Source organism: Phascolarctos cinereus, unplaced genomic scaffold (assembly GCF_003287225.1).
Source record: "Phascolarctos cinereus isolate Bilbo 61053 unplaced genomic scaffold, phaCin_HiC Scaffold_4;HRSCAF=312, whole genome shotgun sequence".
NCBI classification, from domain to species: Eukaryota; Metazoa; Chordata; class Mammalia; order Diprotodontia; family Phascolarctidae; genus Phascolarctos; species Phascolarctos cinereus.
Genome location: NW_027555847.1, coordinates 77,303,822 through 77,320,606, shown reverse-complemented (window position 1 = coordinate 77,320,606; position 16,785 = coordinate 77,303,822). Strand labels below are relative to the sequence as shown.

The 16,785-nt window shown below is 36.7% G+C and overlaps 1 protein-coding gene across 1 annotated transcript in view; it reads right to left on the bottom strand.

Moving 5' to 3' along the window:
• Positions 1–16,785, bottom strand: part of SUN3 (Sad1 and UNC84 domain containing 3) — a 36,347-nt gene that overhangs the window by 7,516 nt on the left and 12,046 nt on the right. Inside the window, 5 exon segments of the mRNA XM_078151687.1 lie at positions 1,336–1,592; positions 5,987–6,154; positions 7,818–7,861; positions 7,864–7,932; positions 12,677–12,758. Coding sequence (XP_078007813.1) covers positions 1,461–1,592; positions 5,987–6,154; positions 7,818–7,861; positions 7,864–7,932; positions 12,677–12,758 — 495 coding nt within the window. The 3' untranslated portion in view covers positions 1,336–1,460.

Sequence of the window (16,785 nt, the reverse complement as noted above, 5' to 3'; positions counted from 1 at the left end):
GCAGCTTCTACATTAAAAGATCATAGGGTGTGGAATACAATATTCCATAACTAAAGGAGCTTGGATTACAACCAAGGATCAGCTACCCAGCGAAAATGAGCATGATTTTTCAGGGGAAGAGATGGACATTCAATGAAATAGGGGACTTCCAAACCTTCCTGATATAAAGACCAGAGAGCAACAGAAAATTTGATCTTCAAATACAAGACTCAAGAGAGAGATAAAAGGGTAAACGGGTCAGTAAAAAATAACATGTTATTAATAAGGACAAATTGTTTACATCCCTGCAAGGGAAGATGACACTTGTAACTCTTGAAAATTGTACCATTATTACACCACTTTAAAGGAGTATACATAGAGGGGGTGGGTATAAATTGATTTTGATGTAATGATAAAAAATATCTAATCAAGTGAGTTAAATGGATCTAAGTAAGTGGATTAATCTGATCTAAGGGAATGTACTGGGAGAAAATGAAAGGAGGAGGCAGACATGGGTAAATTATGTTACAGGAAAAGGCACAAAAACCCATTACAGTAGAGGGAAAGAAGGAAGGGAGATGAGCATTGTTTGAACCTTACTCTCATCAGATTTGGCTCACGGAGGGAATAAAGTAATCAGGGGGAAAGGAAAGGGAGGGAGGATAGAAGGGAGGGAAGAAGTAGTAAGGGTAAAGGGGAAGAAAAGAGAGGGGGATAAGAGAAGGGAGGTGGGACTGAGGGAGGCAGTGGTCAAAAGCAAAACACTAGTGAGGAGGGAAAGGGAGAAATGAGAAAGAAAAGTATAAATGGGAGGGGGGAAATAGGATGAAGAGAAAGACACAGATAGTACCCATAACTGTGAATGGGATGAACTCCCATAAAACAGAAGCAGATAGCAGAATGGATTGAAAACCATAATCCTATAATGTGTTATTTACAGGAAACACATTTGAAACAGAGGAACACACACAGGGTAAAGGTAAAAGGCTGGAGTAGAATGGATTATGCTTCAGCGCAAAAAAAAAGCTGGGTTAGCAATCCTGATCTCAGACAAAGCAAAAAGCAAAAATAGATTTATCAAAAGAGATAAGGAAGGAAGCTATATCTTGCTAAAAAGCACCATAGACAATGAAGTAGTATCATTACTAAACACATATGCAGCAAATGGTATAGCATCTAAATTCTTAGAGGAGAAGTTCAGGGAGTTACAGGAAGAAATAGACATCAAATGAAGTAGGGAAAGAGAGGGAGGTGGTTTTTGAGTGTAAAAAACAAGCAAACTGATAGAAGTTAATTTCCAAACATTTTTATAAGCAATATTCATACTAACTGTAGAAAACCAACTTTGCTTATTACTTTAATGCAAGTGTGAAGTATTTTCTTTGAAGCTTTCATCCCATTTACTTGATTCCAGGGGCTTTGGCTGTTTTGACTTGGTAGATATGCCATTTTATATCACCACAGTCAGTCCCTTGTTCTTTTTAGGAGACTCCTAAGCCATCCTTTTCTGGCTTTCCATGGACTCTGAATCGATATAAGCATGTATATTTAGAGTGGCCCCAATTGTTCAGAATTTTCAGTTTCACATATGATAAGGATTTAGAAACTCCATTCTAAAAATAAAGAAAATATAAATCCAAATTAATATTTTATAGTTAAGCCCATCTTAAAGAATATGAATGTACTTCATAAGTAATTGTGAATTAAGCTTCTTCATTCCTTTCTGACATGAGTATTTTTTATTTTTATTTTTTTAAGGCAATTGGGGTTAAGTGACTTGCCCAGGGTTGCACAGCTAGTAAGTGTCAAGTGTTTGGTCTGAGGCCACATTTGAACTTGGGTCCTCCTCACTTCAGGGCCAGTGTTCTATCCACTGCGCCACCTCTGCCCCCAATGAATATTTTTTAATCATCATTTCACAGATGGAAACAACGAACTACAGAGAAGTGAAGAGATGTTCCCCAGCCTACCTTCATTCCCACACAGATCATACAAGACAAGAAGAAGAGGAATAGAATGCAGGCAGTCAGATTCCTCCATATAATTCTCCTTAATAGACTTCATACACACACATTCAAGCATATACATATGTTCATTTTTGGCTGAATATTCTAAAAATAGCCTAATGACTTTTATTATCGTGTTTTTGAAGCCTTATTTACAAGATTTGATATGACTTAGGCTTTTCTTCATCCACTTCCTATTGGTATACGCTTTTGTTAGAATTAAATCCAAATAAATCCCTTCCCAGGAAAGAAACATATTTTCGTCTAATTATCTTTGCCCAGGTCTCTCATTACCCCTGGAGGTGAAATGTCTGAACAGTGGTCCCTTTTTTGTTATACACAAACTGACCAAGGAAGATTTCTTTTCCTTAACTTTCATTTTTGAGTCCCTAAAAATGTGAAAGACATGGAAATTAGGAGATGAAGGACTATGTGAAAGACTGCTTCACCCAAATGATCGAACTTCTTTGTTCAAGTAGCAACAACTCTCTAAACACTTATTGGGTGGACAGTATCAAATTAGGTATATTGGATTCAAATTAAACGCACTGTAGTTTGTCAGATACCATGTTCTAGGCATTGTGTGGGGGGTTTTTTTGGGGTGGAAAATTTTTTTAAATTTTTTTTTCCATATGCTTTTGAGTTGAAAAGTTTTTCTCCCTTTTCCTCCCCCCCCACCCTCCCCAAGACAGCGCACAATCTGACATAGGCTTTACATTTACATACCCATTAAACATATTTTCACATTAGTGAAGTTGTAAGTAAAAATTAAAACCAATAGGAGGAACCATCAGAAAGAGGAAACAAAACTCAACTGAAGGTAAAAATAAGTGAGAGCGATTCGACTTCCATAGTTCTTTCTTTGGATGTGGACAGCATTTTCCATCCCGAGGCCTCTGGAGATGTCTTAGATCCTCATAATGCTGAGAAGGGTTCAGTTTAACATTCTTAGTCATTGCATAACGTGGCTGCTATTGTATACAAACTCCTCTTGGTTCTGCTCACTTCACTCAGCATCAGACCATATAAGTCTTCCCAGGTTTTTCTGAAGTCAGCCTGTTCCTCATTTCTTATAGCACAATAGTATTCCATTACATTCATATACCACAACTTGCTCAGCCATTCCCCAATTGATGGGCATCCTCTCAATTTCCAATTCTTTGCCACCACAAAAAGAGCTGCTATGAATATTTTTGTGCATGTGGGTCCTTTTCCCATTTGTTTGATCTCTTTGGGATAGAGCCCTAGAAGTGCTATTGCTGGATCAAAGGGTATGCACATTTTTGTAGCCCTTTGGGCATAGTTCCAAATTGTTCTCCAAAATGGTTGGATTATTTCACAACTCCACCAACAATGTATTAGTGTTCCAATTTTCCCACATCTTCTCCAGCATTTATCATTTTCCTGTTCTGTCATGTTGGCCAATCTGATAGGTGTGATGTGGTACCTCAGAGTTGTTTTGATTTGCATTTCTGTAATGAATAATGATTTAGAGCATTTTTTCATATAACTATAGATGGCTTTAATTTCTTCATCTGAGAACTTCTAGGCATTGTGTTAAGTGGTACAAGGGATTCAAAAATAAATAAGACATATTTTTGACTTTAAGTAGTTTACACTATAGCACAGCCGATACATAGGTATCAAAATATTATAACAATGTGGTAATTGCCTGGGAGAAGTGGAGAGAACACTTACACTTGTTCATAGTTCCTGAGACAAGTAAAAAATTGTTAGGACAAAAGGCAACAAGAACATCACTTCTAGCAGTAACAATGACAGTAGGTATTTTCATTAGGCAGATTGTATTTTTCATATGGATATCTGAAAGCATTTTGCTTGTGGCAAATAGAGAAAATGGCAAATCACTTTTAGATCTGTTAGTATCATGATATAAAAATATTTTATTTATGACTTAAGTCTCACGTTACCTAATCAATTTTGTTACTTACTGTACTTTCCAAAATATAAAACATATATTCCTACCCTAGGGCTCTAGGGATCACACAGCATACAAATATATTTCCCTAGTGCACATCTAATCCCTTGTCAGCTGAATGAAAGTGACAGTGCATCTTATATACCTTCTTTCATGCTTCTTTCACTACTCAGTACTTGAAGATAAAGATTAGTTTAGAAGAGAAAAAGAAAAAGGCGGTGTTTTATTGTTATTCCAAAGTTTAATATTTGTGCCTAATATAATAACACAAAAGAAGGTGTGTATTAGTTGAATTGCTCACATTTAATAAGAAATATTTAATTATTACAATGAAATCATTTTACCATAATAAAGTCATGTGTCCTAAAACTTAGATATATGTGATAAAAGCAGGTCTAACACAACACATTTTATAAAATGACAGAATTTTAGAGTTGGAAAGAACTTTAAGTAGCTATCTGTTACAACCCACAAATGAAATAGAATTCTCCACTACATAGCCAACAAGTGGTCAGGGCTTGGCTTGAAGATTTCCAATAAGGAAATGGGCTCCAAAGGCAGCCTGTTGTACTTCTGGGTGGCTTGAAGTTACAAAGTTTTTCCTAACATGAAACCTAAATTTGCCTCTTTGCAACTTCTATCTATCACTCCCAATTTTGTTTTATGGAATCAGACAGAACAAGTCAAATCCCTCTTCCATGTGGCAGCCCTTCAAATACCTGAATACAGTTATTTATCCTCCTCTGAGTTGTCTCTTCTCCAGACTAAACATCGTCATTTTATTCAACTGATTCACCATCATGATGACCTTCCTTTAGACGTGCCCTAGCTAGATAGTTCACTATTACAACATTTGTTTACTCATAATTTCCCACCTCTTTGCTTTTACATGTGCTATTCTATGTGTGGGATGTTCTTCCCTGCCGTTATCCCCCTTAAATTCCTACCCAATTCAAATAAAAACTATTTTATCAAGACTTCCTTAGTTACTTCCTCAATTATTAAAACCTTTTTCTTTTTTGGACTTCATATAACACTTTGCTGCTCTAACATATACTTATGTCTTATTGTTTATTATATGTCTCATACCCTCCTCTAGATGGTAAGCACCATTTGGACAGTGACCTTTCTAGTGTCTAAGTATATAATCAATAAATATTTGTTAATTTGAATTTAATTGAACCAAGAATTATTTTAAGTAATATGTTCTTCTGTGGCTAAAATAAGATTTAATTAGCTAATAGAAATGTTAAAATTCTGGAAAACTCAGTTTGAGGGGATATTTGAATAGAAGCTTTTTCATTGCTGGTGGAATTGTGAATTGGTTCAACTGTCCTGGCAAACAATTTTGAAATATGCAAGAAAAAGTTATCATATTGTTCATAACCTTTGACCCAGAGAGCCCTTTACTGGAAAGGACTTTACTGGCAACAGATAAAAACATATGTTTCCAAAAATGTCTATAACAGCAATATTCATGATGATGAAAACCTAAAAGCAAAATACATGCCTAATTACAGAATTGCTAAATAATAGGGTATATAAGTGTAATAGAATATCATTATATAATAAGTAATGGCACATGTACAGAATTCAAGAAACATAGGGTAAACTTAGGTGAAGTGATGCCAAATGAAGAATGCAGACCAAAACCACTATAACAGTATAAATAAGGTCACATCATGAGGCAATAAAACTGTGCTTCAATATAATGGACAATGTTGGTATCATCCTACCAAAGTTAAAATGTAAAAAAGTTAACATCTCTTCTTTCTGTTGCTAATCATTGATGTAACTTTATATAGCGACTGTACAAAAAGGTTTATTTTTGAGTGTTTGTTGGGAGCATACATTTGTATAAAAACGTACAAATACACATTTTAAAATATTGATTTAATTTGCTAAATCAGTTTGTATTCATGTCTCCCGAACTGTGACAATGATTTACTGCGTAACTTACAGTACCTCTACATAGTCTGGTATTTACAGGCCCAAAGCACATTTCATCATCTTTCTTTTTCTTTTATAATAATTTGAATTTTAAATGTAGAAAAGAGCTTACATAAACAGAAAAGTCCTTGGGAGCACTGGCAGTACTTCCTGAGGGAGAAATCTTCTCTGAGATATGTTCCATGGTAACTGCCATTGGTATGATTTTCCTGGCAAGTTTGATTACAGTATGACCCGTAGAACCTGGAAATGCCCAGCACTTCCCAGGATGGACATGAGGCTAAAAAAAATATAAATTATAATCCTCTTTAACCTCTTTCTAAAACAGTAAGTGTTAGTGAGTACCCATCATATGCCCAAGACTAGGCTAGGTACTATGAAATATACAAAAGAAATATAAGAGAAGATTCCTGTCATCAGGAGTTTACATTCTAGTGAGGATGATCTAATTAATATAAATTATAATTGAGATGATCAAATAATGAACTATGTTCTAAATGCTGTAAAAGTTTAGAGAATAGAGAAGTCAGAATGTAATAGGAAAGGCTTCATGGAAGGAAGCAGGACATGAAGTAGACCTTGCAAGGTGAGTAGTGAAGGGATTAGAGTGAAGTGATGCCATCATGGAGGTGGTAAATTCAGTCTGTATGAGGAAATGCCATGTTTGATATCTAGGGAGGGCTAAAGCACATCACTCAGATTGTTGTTGACTTGTGTAGGAATTGGATTGAAGGAGGCAGAGATGGCAAAGTGTCATCCTCTCTTCTCCAGAGTCACTGAAGTCCAGTGGCAAGACAAAAGGCAAGATGACTGGCAATGGCTTGGGATGCAGTGGATGACTTGGCCTTTCCCAGGCCTCAGTTTCTCTGAGGCAATGCCCATTCAATGACTAAGGCTAGGTAAGAATCGAGACAAAAGATGGCCTAATTTACCATCACAAAAATATCAGTTTGGGAGGGGAATTGTTTTCATATCTTGGATACAAAACCCTTATCCCATTTGACTGCTTTAATTCTTAATGCAGTTATATTAATTTTGTTTGTGTGTGGGATAGCAAATCGACTAGGGAGGAATAGAATTTTTCTGCCTTATTATGGTGAGGGCCCAGCTGAGATTATATCATGTGAATTTGTGACCCAGTCAATGAAATTTCATAATCTTCTGTTCAGGAGCACACGAATAGGAATGAAGGAGGTGGATGGTAGAAGCAATGCTGGAGTTTCGCAAGGCGTGATCAATGGTAAGTCAAGGAGAGGGCAAGAGATTCAAGAATGAAGAATAGTGTAAAGTTGAAGTTGTTCACCAAGAGTTGAGTTAGGGAAGAGAGAATATAGCCAATGCAAGGTAATGGCCTAGGAAAGAATAGAGGCGTGAAGGATATGGAGATCAGTGAGGATGAAAAACTTCATGATGGATTAGCATGCAAGCAGACTGGTAATATAAAAATATTAGTATAATGAGTATAATACCAACTTCAACAGCCTTTCACAGAGACTAGAGACAGGATTACTGTATCTTTAAGAGGTACAGGGACCTGGGATTAACAATTTAACCATCATTTTATGAGAAACCTGTAAAGCGAACTGGGATCTAAATAAACTATTGTTTAAATTGAGCTTGACCCAATATTATTTTTTTAATGGAAAGAATTTAATTGATATCCTGAGGAAACTGAACGTTGAGATTGTTTCTAGAAATGAGGATAAGTCAGTGGCTGGGGAAGGTTAGAAAAGTGGTGCCTGTAGAATGATATGATCTGTAAGATCCTTTCAAGGTCTAAACCTTATGATCCCATAATCTGTGAAAAGGTAGGGGGATTATATCAGGCCTCCAGAAAAGGAGTGATTAGAGTATTTCTTCTTATCCAGCTTTAAGCACTGGGGATTCCATAATCAGGAATTTCAGGAGAATGAGGAATAAGATATATTTAATTTTGGCTCTACCTGAAAAATAATATCAGGAGGCATTTCATAACTTAAGAATCCCATCCATGCCAATATAGTTTTGCTTTATCATTTTTGTAACTCTCAGAAGTTCCTGCTTCAACAATGGAGGCACCTGAAATTAGAAAACAAGAAGGCAGAAACACATAAATTAGTATGATTCTAAAAATGAGAAGGAAAATGTTAATAAAGAAATTAAGAAGTATAGTAGTTTGGTCTCAGGAAATTGCAAATTTTAGTAGATTTGTCAGCAGTTTTGGTGAAGGGAGTATCCATACCCCAGTGAAATCACAGCTCTTTTAAATTACTATATGAAAAAGTCTTAATCCTATCTAATTTACCTTTTATTGCCCAGAGCCAAGTGATGATCACTCAATCTCCAGTTCTAAAGTTTGAAAAATGAGATAATAATTAAAATGGAGTTGTGCATATTAGTAACTGGTTGGTTGATGAAAAATTCCTTGATTAAAACGGCTAACAAAGGATAGTAACAAGTATTAAGATTCTTAAAATCTTGCAATTCATGAAATAAATGACAAGCTATATCAAGATCAAGAAAAAAAACACCACCACTAAAAAGCACTGCAAGAATAATTTTTACATCACTTTACTATAGATGGTATCTTACAAGAAAAACTAAGCAATCTTAAGATCTGTGATAGGATCAGAGTAGGACATTAGAAAAGTTTTCCACCCTACTAAGTTTCAGCTTTTTAAAACCTCATTTTATGCCTCTGCTTTCTAAAATTTGACAAAAGTTCATTATCTTGAAGACTTAGAGATCTGCAACTTTCCTTCTGCAGTACAGATCTATCCCTTTGTCAACTGAATCAAAATAGTGGTGCTATGAGCTATGTACCTTCTTCTGTTCTCAGTTTCCTAAAGGAACAGTATAAGGGATCAGTTTCACTGGAGGGTACTTAGAGCGTAGCTGATAAGTTTTATATTATGTTGCTTCATACATAATTAGCACTCAAACTTGTATGTTGAATTAAAAATGTAATTATTTACCTTCAAAAATTGACGTTTAACAAAAATACCACCAAATTTAGTAGCAATAATCTTTATATTGCAGAAGATTCTATCCTCCATTTCTGTTGAATCTAACTTTCATCCAAACTGGTCAAAAGAAGGAAAAATACACACACACACACACACACACACACACACACACACATATGCCATAGGTGGGTACACACATTCATTTTGCTTAACAGGGAAATGCGGGAGAAAGGGAAGAAGGCAGAAAAGGGAGAAAAAGGAGAGGGAATTAGAAGGAAAGTTTAGTAAAGGAGGGGTTAGTCCTAAGCAAAACAAACTATTAAGGATGTACAGAAATATAGCTCTTTTTGAGGTAGTAAAGAATGGAAATCTGAGGCAGTCCCTGTGAGTTGGGGAATGGATGAACAAGGGATGGTCTAATAAATGTGATGTAATATTATTCTGCTGACCTCTTACCAGCCTAAAGGCAGGATTATAAAGGACTAATGATGAAACATGCTACCTTCCTCTTGATAGAGATGTGAAGGACACAAAATGCAGAATGAGACAATTTTTTTTTATCATAGCCAACATGGAAATTTGTTTTGATTGGCTGTATATTTATAATAGATTTTGTTTTTCTTGTGTTCTCAACTGGTGGCAGTGGTAGGAAGTCTGAAGGTCAAGTGAGAAGGAGGATCTTGACTGATTTAAAATATATAGGTTTCCACTCTACCTAGTTCTTTCAAAGAGAAAAAAGCTACTAAATATCCTTTCTGTCTTCTACCATATAGTTCATATTCATTTTTATGTTCCCTCTTTTATATATATATATATATATATGTAAATTTATTTATAGTTTTCAACATTTACTTCCACAAGATTTTGAATTTCAAATTTTTACCTCATCTTGCCCCTCCCCCCACCCCAAGATAGCATGCATTCTGAATATCCCTTCCCCTAGTCTGCCCTCCCTTCTATTTCTCCCCCCTCTTCTCTCATCCCCTTCCCCTTCTTTTTCCTGTAGGGCAGGATAGATTTCAATACCTCATTTCCTGTATTTCTTATTTCCCAGTTGCATGTGGAAACATTTTTTTTAAACATGTGTTTTAAAGCTTTGGGTTCCAAATTTTCTCCCTTCCTCCCACCTCACCCACCCTCATTGAAAAGGCAAGCAACTCAATAAAGGCCATACATGTGCAGTTATGCAAAACACTTCCATAGTAGACATGTTGTAAAAAACTAATTCTATTTCCCTTAATCCTATCCTGCCCCCCCATTTATTCTATTCTTTCTTTTGCTCCTGTCCCTCCTCAGAAGTACTTCTTTCTGATTACCCCATTCCCCATATGCCCTTCTATCATTCCCCTGCTCTCTTGTCCCCTTCCTCCCCTATTTTCCTGTAGGGTAAGATAGATTTCCATATCCAATTGAGTGTGTGTGTTATTCCCTCCTTAGGCCAAATCCTATGGGAATAAGATTCCCTCATTTCCTCTCACCTTCCTCTGTTTCCCCTCCATTGTAAGAACCTTTTCTTGTCTGTTTCGTGTGAGATAATGTACCCCATTCTACCTCTCCCTTTCGCCTTCTCCTTGTATAATCCTCTCTCACCCCTTAATTTTATTCTCCAGATTATCACCCCTTCATCTTCATCTCACCCTGTGCCCTCTACCTATCTATCTATACATACATATAATTTTTTCCCCTCCCACTACCCTAATACTGACAAAGGCCTCATGAGTTATAAATATATTTTCATGCAGGAATGTAAACAGTTCAGCTTTAATAAGTCTCTTATGATTTCTCTTTCCTGTTTACCTCTTCATGTCCCACTTGAATTTGTATTTGAAAGTCAAATTTTCTATTCAGCTCTGGTCTTTTCATCAAGAATGCTTGGAAGTCCTCTACTTCACTCAATGACCATTTTTTCCCCTGAAGGATTATACTCAGTTTTGCTGGGTAGGTGATTCTTGGTTGTAATCCTATCTCCTTTGCCCTCTAGAATATTATATTCCATGCCCTGCGGTCCCTTAATGTGGAAGCTGCTAAATCTTGTGTTATCCTTATTGTGTTTCCACCATACTTGAATTGTTTCTCTCTGGCTGCTTGCAATATTTTCTCCTTGACCTGGGAACTCTGGAATTTGGCTACAATGTTCCTAGCAGTTTTCCTTTGGGGATCTCTTTCAGGGGGGAGATCGGTGGATTCTTTCAATTTCTATTTTGCCCTCTGGTTCTGAAATATCAGGGCAGTTTTCCTTGATAATTTCTTGAAAGATGATGTCTAGGCTCTTTTTTTGATCATGGCTTTCAGATAGTCCAATTATTTTTAAGTTCTCTCTCCTGGATCTATTTTCCAGGTCAGTTGTTTTTCCAATGAGATATTTCACATTGTTTTCTAATTTTTCATTCTTTTGGATTTGTTCTACTGTGTCTTGATTTCTCATAAAGTCACTATCTTCCAATTGCTCTGTTCTATTCTATTAAGGAAGTATTTTCTTCAGTAATCTTTTGGACTTCCTTTTCCATCTGGCCAATTTTTCTTTTTAGGGCATTTTTTCCCTCATTTTGCTTTTTGGACCTCTTTTGCCATTTGGGTTAGGCTATTTTTTAAGGTGTTATTTTCTTCAGTATATTTTTGGGTCTCCTTTAGCATCACTCTCAGTTTTTCCTCTACTTCTCTTACTTGCTTCTCAAAATCCCTTTTGAGCTCTTCCAAGGCCTGGAATGGATTTGTATTTTTCTTGGAGGCTTTGGATGTAGGAGCTTTGACTTTGTTGTCTTCTTTTGGTTTTATATTTTGATCTTCTTTTTCACCAAAGTAAGATAATATAGTCTGACTCCTTTTGCGCTGCTTGCTTATGATCCCAGCCAACTACTTGAGTTTTAAACTCTTTTTAAGGTAAGAGTCTGCTTCCAATGTGAAGAATGTACTGTCCCAAGCTTTGGGGGTTTGTATAGCTGTTTTCAGAGATACTTCTAGGGACCTGTAAATTTTGAGTTCTATGGGAGCGGAGCCAAGATGGCAGACTAAAAGCAGTGACTTGATTGAGGTCTCCCCCAAACCCCTCCAAATACCCGTAAAAAAATGGCTCTAAACAAATTCTGAAGCAGCAGAACCCATAAAAAGACAGAGTAAAACAAATTTCCAGCCCAAAACAGCCTGGGTGGTTGATCAGAAAGGCATATCGTGCTGGAGTGGGGGGGTGAGAGGAGTGCAGTTCGGCGTGGGCGTGCAGGCCTCAGAGGAATGAATCACAGGCAGCTGTGGCAGTTTCCAGACTGTTGAATCCACAAGCACCAAAGACAACTTAGAAGGTCAGTGGGAAAAGTCTGTTTTTGCGGTGAGAGAGGAGCTAGGTCAGAGCCAGTTCTAGAGCCCAGAGCTCAGAGCGTGGGTGCGGGGGAGGTGGCTGCGTCCTCAGCTTCAGGCCCATGGACTGAGGGGGAATCAAGTAGCTGATCAGAAGAAGACTGCAGGGATCTCTTTGCTGCTGCTGAGGCAGGAATCTCTTGCTTTGCCCATGCTTGGATCTGGGTCACAGTTCTGGGTGGCGGTCTGGGGTTGAGGAGGAGTGCTGGCGTAGTGGTGGTAGAGAGGAAATCCTCCTCACAGTTCCAAGAGAGAAAAGACCGCTTGTGGCTGGTCACTCAAACACCACAGGATAGGCCAGGAAAAGAGTAAACACCTCGACCCTTATCATACCACCTTGGAAAAACTTATGTTCCCTCTTAAACTGCCAGGTAGAGAGTCATGTTTTTACTTAGTGAGAAGTATGAAGGATGGAAACATTGAAGTACTATGTACAGATATAGAAACATATACAAGTTTGCAGCCAATTCTCGTCATCAGTTTTCTTTGCTCAGTATGTAACTCACCTGCAGATCTGAGGGCACAGTCAGCCATCTGGACTTGATCTTCCCTTAACTTTTTAAGGATATAATTCACCAAGGACATTTCCTGTGAGGAAATGAATGGTTTATAGTTAACATACAGAGATACTTGTACTGTATCACAATTAAATTTCTCACCCTGATATGGAGGAGTTCCAAATAATGTTTTGGGTTTAAATGTTTATTAGAATCAAACTTCTTTTATATTTTTGTATTTAGAAAATTTGGTGTTTTAGTGTCTTCCAGATTGCTCTCTATTTAGCATTAATTTTCTGTGACTGATTTTCTAATACCATTACTATTGAGAGAAGCATTGTGATACAGTTGAAAGAGTGATGAAGTTGGAGTCCAACACCAAGATTTGAATACTGGCTCTGCCCTTACTAAGCTGTGTGACCATGAAGCAGCTGCTTCACCTCTCTGGGAATCAGTTTTCTCCTTTGTAAAATGAGTACTAAGAACACTCGTTTTACCTACTGTATGGGATTACAATGAGAACTCTGTAAATTTGTAATGTCCATGTAAGCTATCATCCCATTATTAACACTAATAGCAATCACTTATTAATGTTAAGTAAGATTATTATGTAATAGTATTGTTATTTTTAAAATAACACTTCTGGCTTTAAAATAAAGTTATGTTTGTATCTTCATAGCTCCTATATTGTCATACCTTGAACATTTTTGGTTAGCAAAATGAAAGAAGGGTATCTCTGGCATATTAATTCTCTTTGCTGTGATTAAGATAGAAGTTTTATGAACTGTTAATTCTCTTTTTTCACAGAATTAATTTTTTGAAGGAAATGGATGGATGTGGCAAGACTGGGACACTAAAGCACTGTTGGTAGATTTATGAACTCTTCCAACCATTCTGGAGAGCAATTTGGAACTATGCCCAAAGGGTATAAAACTGTGTACATACCCTTTGATCCAGCAATGCCACTGATAGGTCTGTATCCCACAGAGAGGAAAAAAAGGAAAAGAACCTATTTGTACAAAAGTATTTATAGCAACTCCTTTTGTAGTGACCAAGAGTTGGAAATTGAGGGGATGCCTATAAATAGGGGAATGGCTGAACGAGTGGTGGTATGTGATTGTAATGGAGTATTATTGTGCTATAAAAAAATGACAAACAGGATGATTTCAGAAAAACCTGGACTTAGATGAATTGATACAAAGTGAAGTGAGTAGCACCAGGAGAACACTGTACACAGTAACAGCAATATTGTATGATGAAGACATATGAATGACAGCTGTTCTGAGCACAAGACAATCCCAAAGGACTCATGATGAAAAATGCTATCTGCCTCCAGAGAAAGAACTGATGTCTGAAAACAAACTGAAGCATACTATTTCCCACTTTCTTTCCTCCATTCTTTCCTTCCTTCCTTCTTTCTTTCTTATTTGAATCTTCTTGCATAAAATGATTAATATGAAAATGTTTACATGACTGGTCATGTGTAACCTATATCCAATTGCTGAGCATCTCAGAGAGGTGGATGGGAGAGAGGGAGGAATAGACAACTTGTTCAAAACTTTTTAAAAAATGTTAAAAATTGTTTTTACATGTAATTGGGGGAAAATAAAATATTATTTTAAAAAACTACTGGGGGGTTTGGGGGAAACACAGGATAATGGTATCATGAGTAAAAAATCCCCAAAGGTAGATTGAGGCACATTCTCTTCAAACAAGATAACAGTTTATCAATAGGGCCAAATCAATAATAAAGGGGCAATGACTTGCCTCAATTTATACCAAATACCTGAGATGAATATTTAACTAATTTTTGTAAGGTTAGAACAAAGAACAGAATAGACAAGGTGATATCATGTGGTTGTGGACAACATGACTGTTACATAGCTAAAGCAAGGGGAACAATATTATTGATCTGAAGTTGGGAATTTAGAAACTAGTGATAACCCCTGCCTTCCCTCCTGTGACTGAGTATTCATTGTTTGATTCCATGGTAAGAGAGCAGGCCAGACTTCTTTGAATAACAAACTAGATATCTTTGAAGGACAGCTTGATGGTATAAGATACAAGACCAGACTCTATGGTCCACCTCCATCCCTCATAACAGATTTCCTTAAGTCAAGAACAAAACAGTGATTAACAAGAGAACTTGGTTTCCAAACTTAGCTTCCTTATAGACCAATGGAATTCCTGAGCTAAGTTTAGAGACAAAGAACCATGATTTAGGTGGTTACAGAACAAAATCAATTTCAGAATGAAATAAAATATAAAATCAATGCTTTGTTTTTCTCAATGGAAAAAACAGTATGCTAGAAATCAGGGACTTTAGATTACAGCCACTAGTTAGCCATGTCACTTTGAAGAAAGCTCTGGGTCTCTATTTCCTCATCTGTAAAATCAAGTGGATTGGACCAAAGGCTTTCTGATAACCCTTTCCAGCTCTGAATTTCTTTTTTTTTCAGTCTTTTTTTTTATTAATTTATTTTGATTCCATATTCCATATGCTTTTGAGTTGAAAATTTTTCTTCCCCTTCCTCCCCCCATCCTCCCCAAGATGGCGCACAATCTGATATAGGCTTTACATTTACATACCCATTAAACATATTTTCACATTAGTGAAGTTGTAAGTAAAAATTAAAACCAATAGGAGGAACCATCAGAAAGATGAAACAAAACTCAACTGAAGGTAAAAATAAGTGAGAGCGATTGGGACTTCCATAGTTCTTTCTTTGGATGTGGACAACATTTTCCATCCTGAGGCCTCTGGAGATGTCTTAGATCCTCGTAATGCTGAGAAGGGTTCAGTTTAACATTCTTAGTCATTGCATAATGTGGCTGTTATTGTGTACAAACTCCTCTTGGTTCTGCTCACTTCACTCAGCATCAAACTATATAGGTCTTTCCAGGCTTTTCTGAAGTCAGCCTGTTCCTCATTTCTTATAGCACAATAGTATTCCATTACATTCATATACCACAACTTGCTCAGCCATTCCCCAATTGATGGGCATCCTCTCAATTTCCAATTCTTTGCCACCACAAAAAGAGCTGCTATGAATATTTTTGTGCATGTGGGTCCTTTTCCCATTTGTTTGATCTCTTTGGGATAGAGCCCTAGAAGTGTTATTGCTGGATCAAAGGGTATGCACATTTTGGTAGCCCTTTGGGCATAGTTCCAAATTGTTCTCCAAAATGGTTGGATCATTTCCCAACTCCACCAACAATGTATTAGTGTTCCAATTTTCCCACATCTTCTCCAACATTTATCATTTTCCTGTTCTGTCATGTTGGCCAATCTGATAGGTGTGATGTGGTACCTCAGAGTTGTTTTGATTTGCATTTCTCTAATCAATAACGATTTAGAGCATTTTTTCATATGACTATAGATGGCTTTAATTTCTTCATCTGAGAACTGTCTGTTCACATCCTTTGACCATTTATCAATTGGGGAACGGCTTGTGTTCTTACAAATTTGTCTTAATTCTCTATATATTTTAGAAATGAGGCCTTTATCAGAGAGACTAGTTGTAAAAATTCTTTCCCAATTTTCTACCTTCCTTCTAATCTTAGTTGCATTGGCTTTGTTTGTGCAAAAACTTTTCAATTTAATGTAATCAAAATTATCCATTTTGCTTTTCATAATGTTCTCTATCTCCTGTTTGGTCATGAATTCTTCTGTTCTCCATAGATCTGATAGGTAAACTATTCCTTGTTCTCCCAGTTTACTTATGGTATCAGCCTTTATATCTAAGTCATGAACCCATTCTGATTTTATTTTGGTATATGGTGTGAGATTTGGATCTATGCCTAGTTTCTGCCATACTCTTTTCCAGTTTTCCCAGCAGTTTTTTCAAAAAGTGCGTTCTTATCCCCAGAAGCTGGGGTCTTTGGGTTTATCAAATAATAGATTACTATAGTTATTGACTACTGTGTCTTGCATATTTAAACCTATTCCAGCGATCCACCTCCCTATTTCTTAGCCAGTACCAAGCAGTTTTGACGATTGCTGCTTTATAATACAATTTAAGATCTGGAATTGCTAGGCCACCTTCCCCTGCATTTCTTTTCATTAGTTCCTTTGATATTCTGGACCTTTTGTTTTTCCAAATGAATCTTGTTATTAT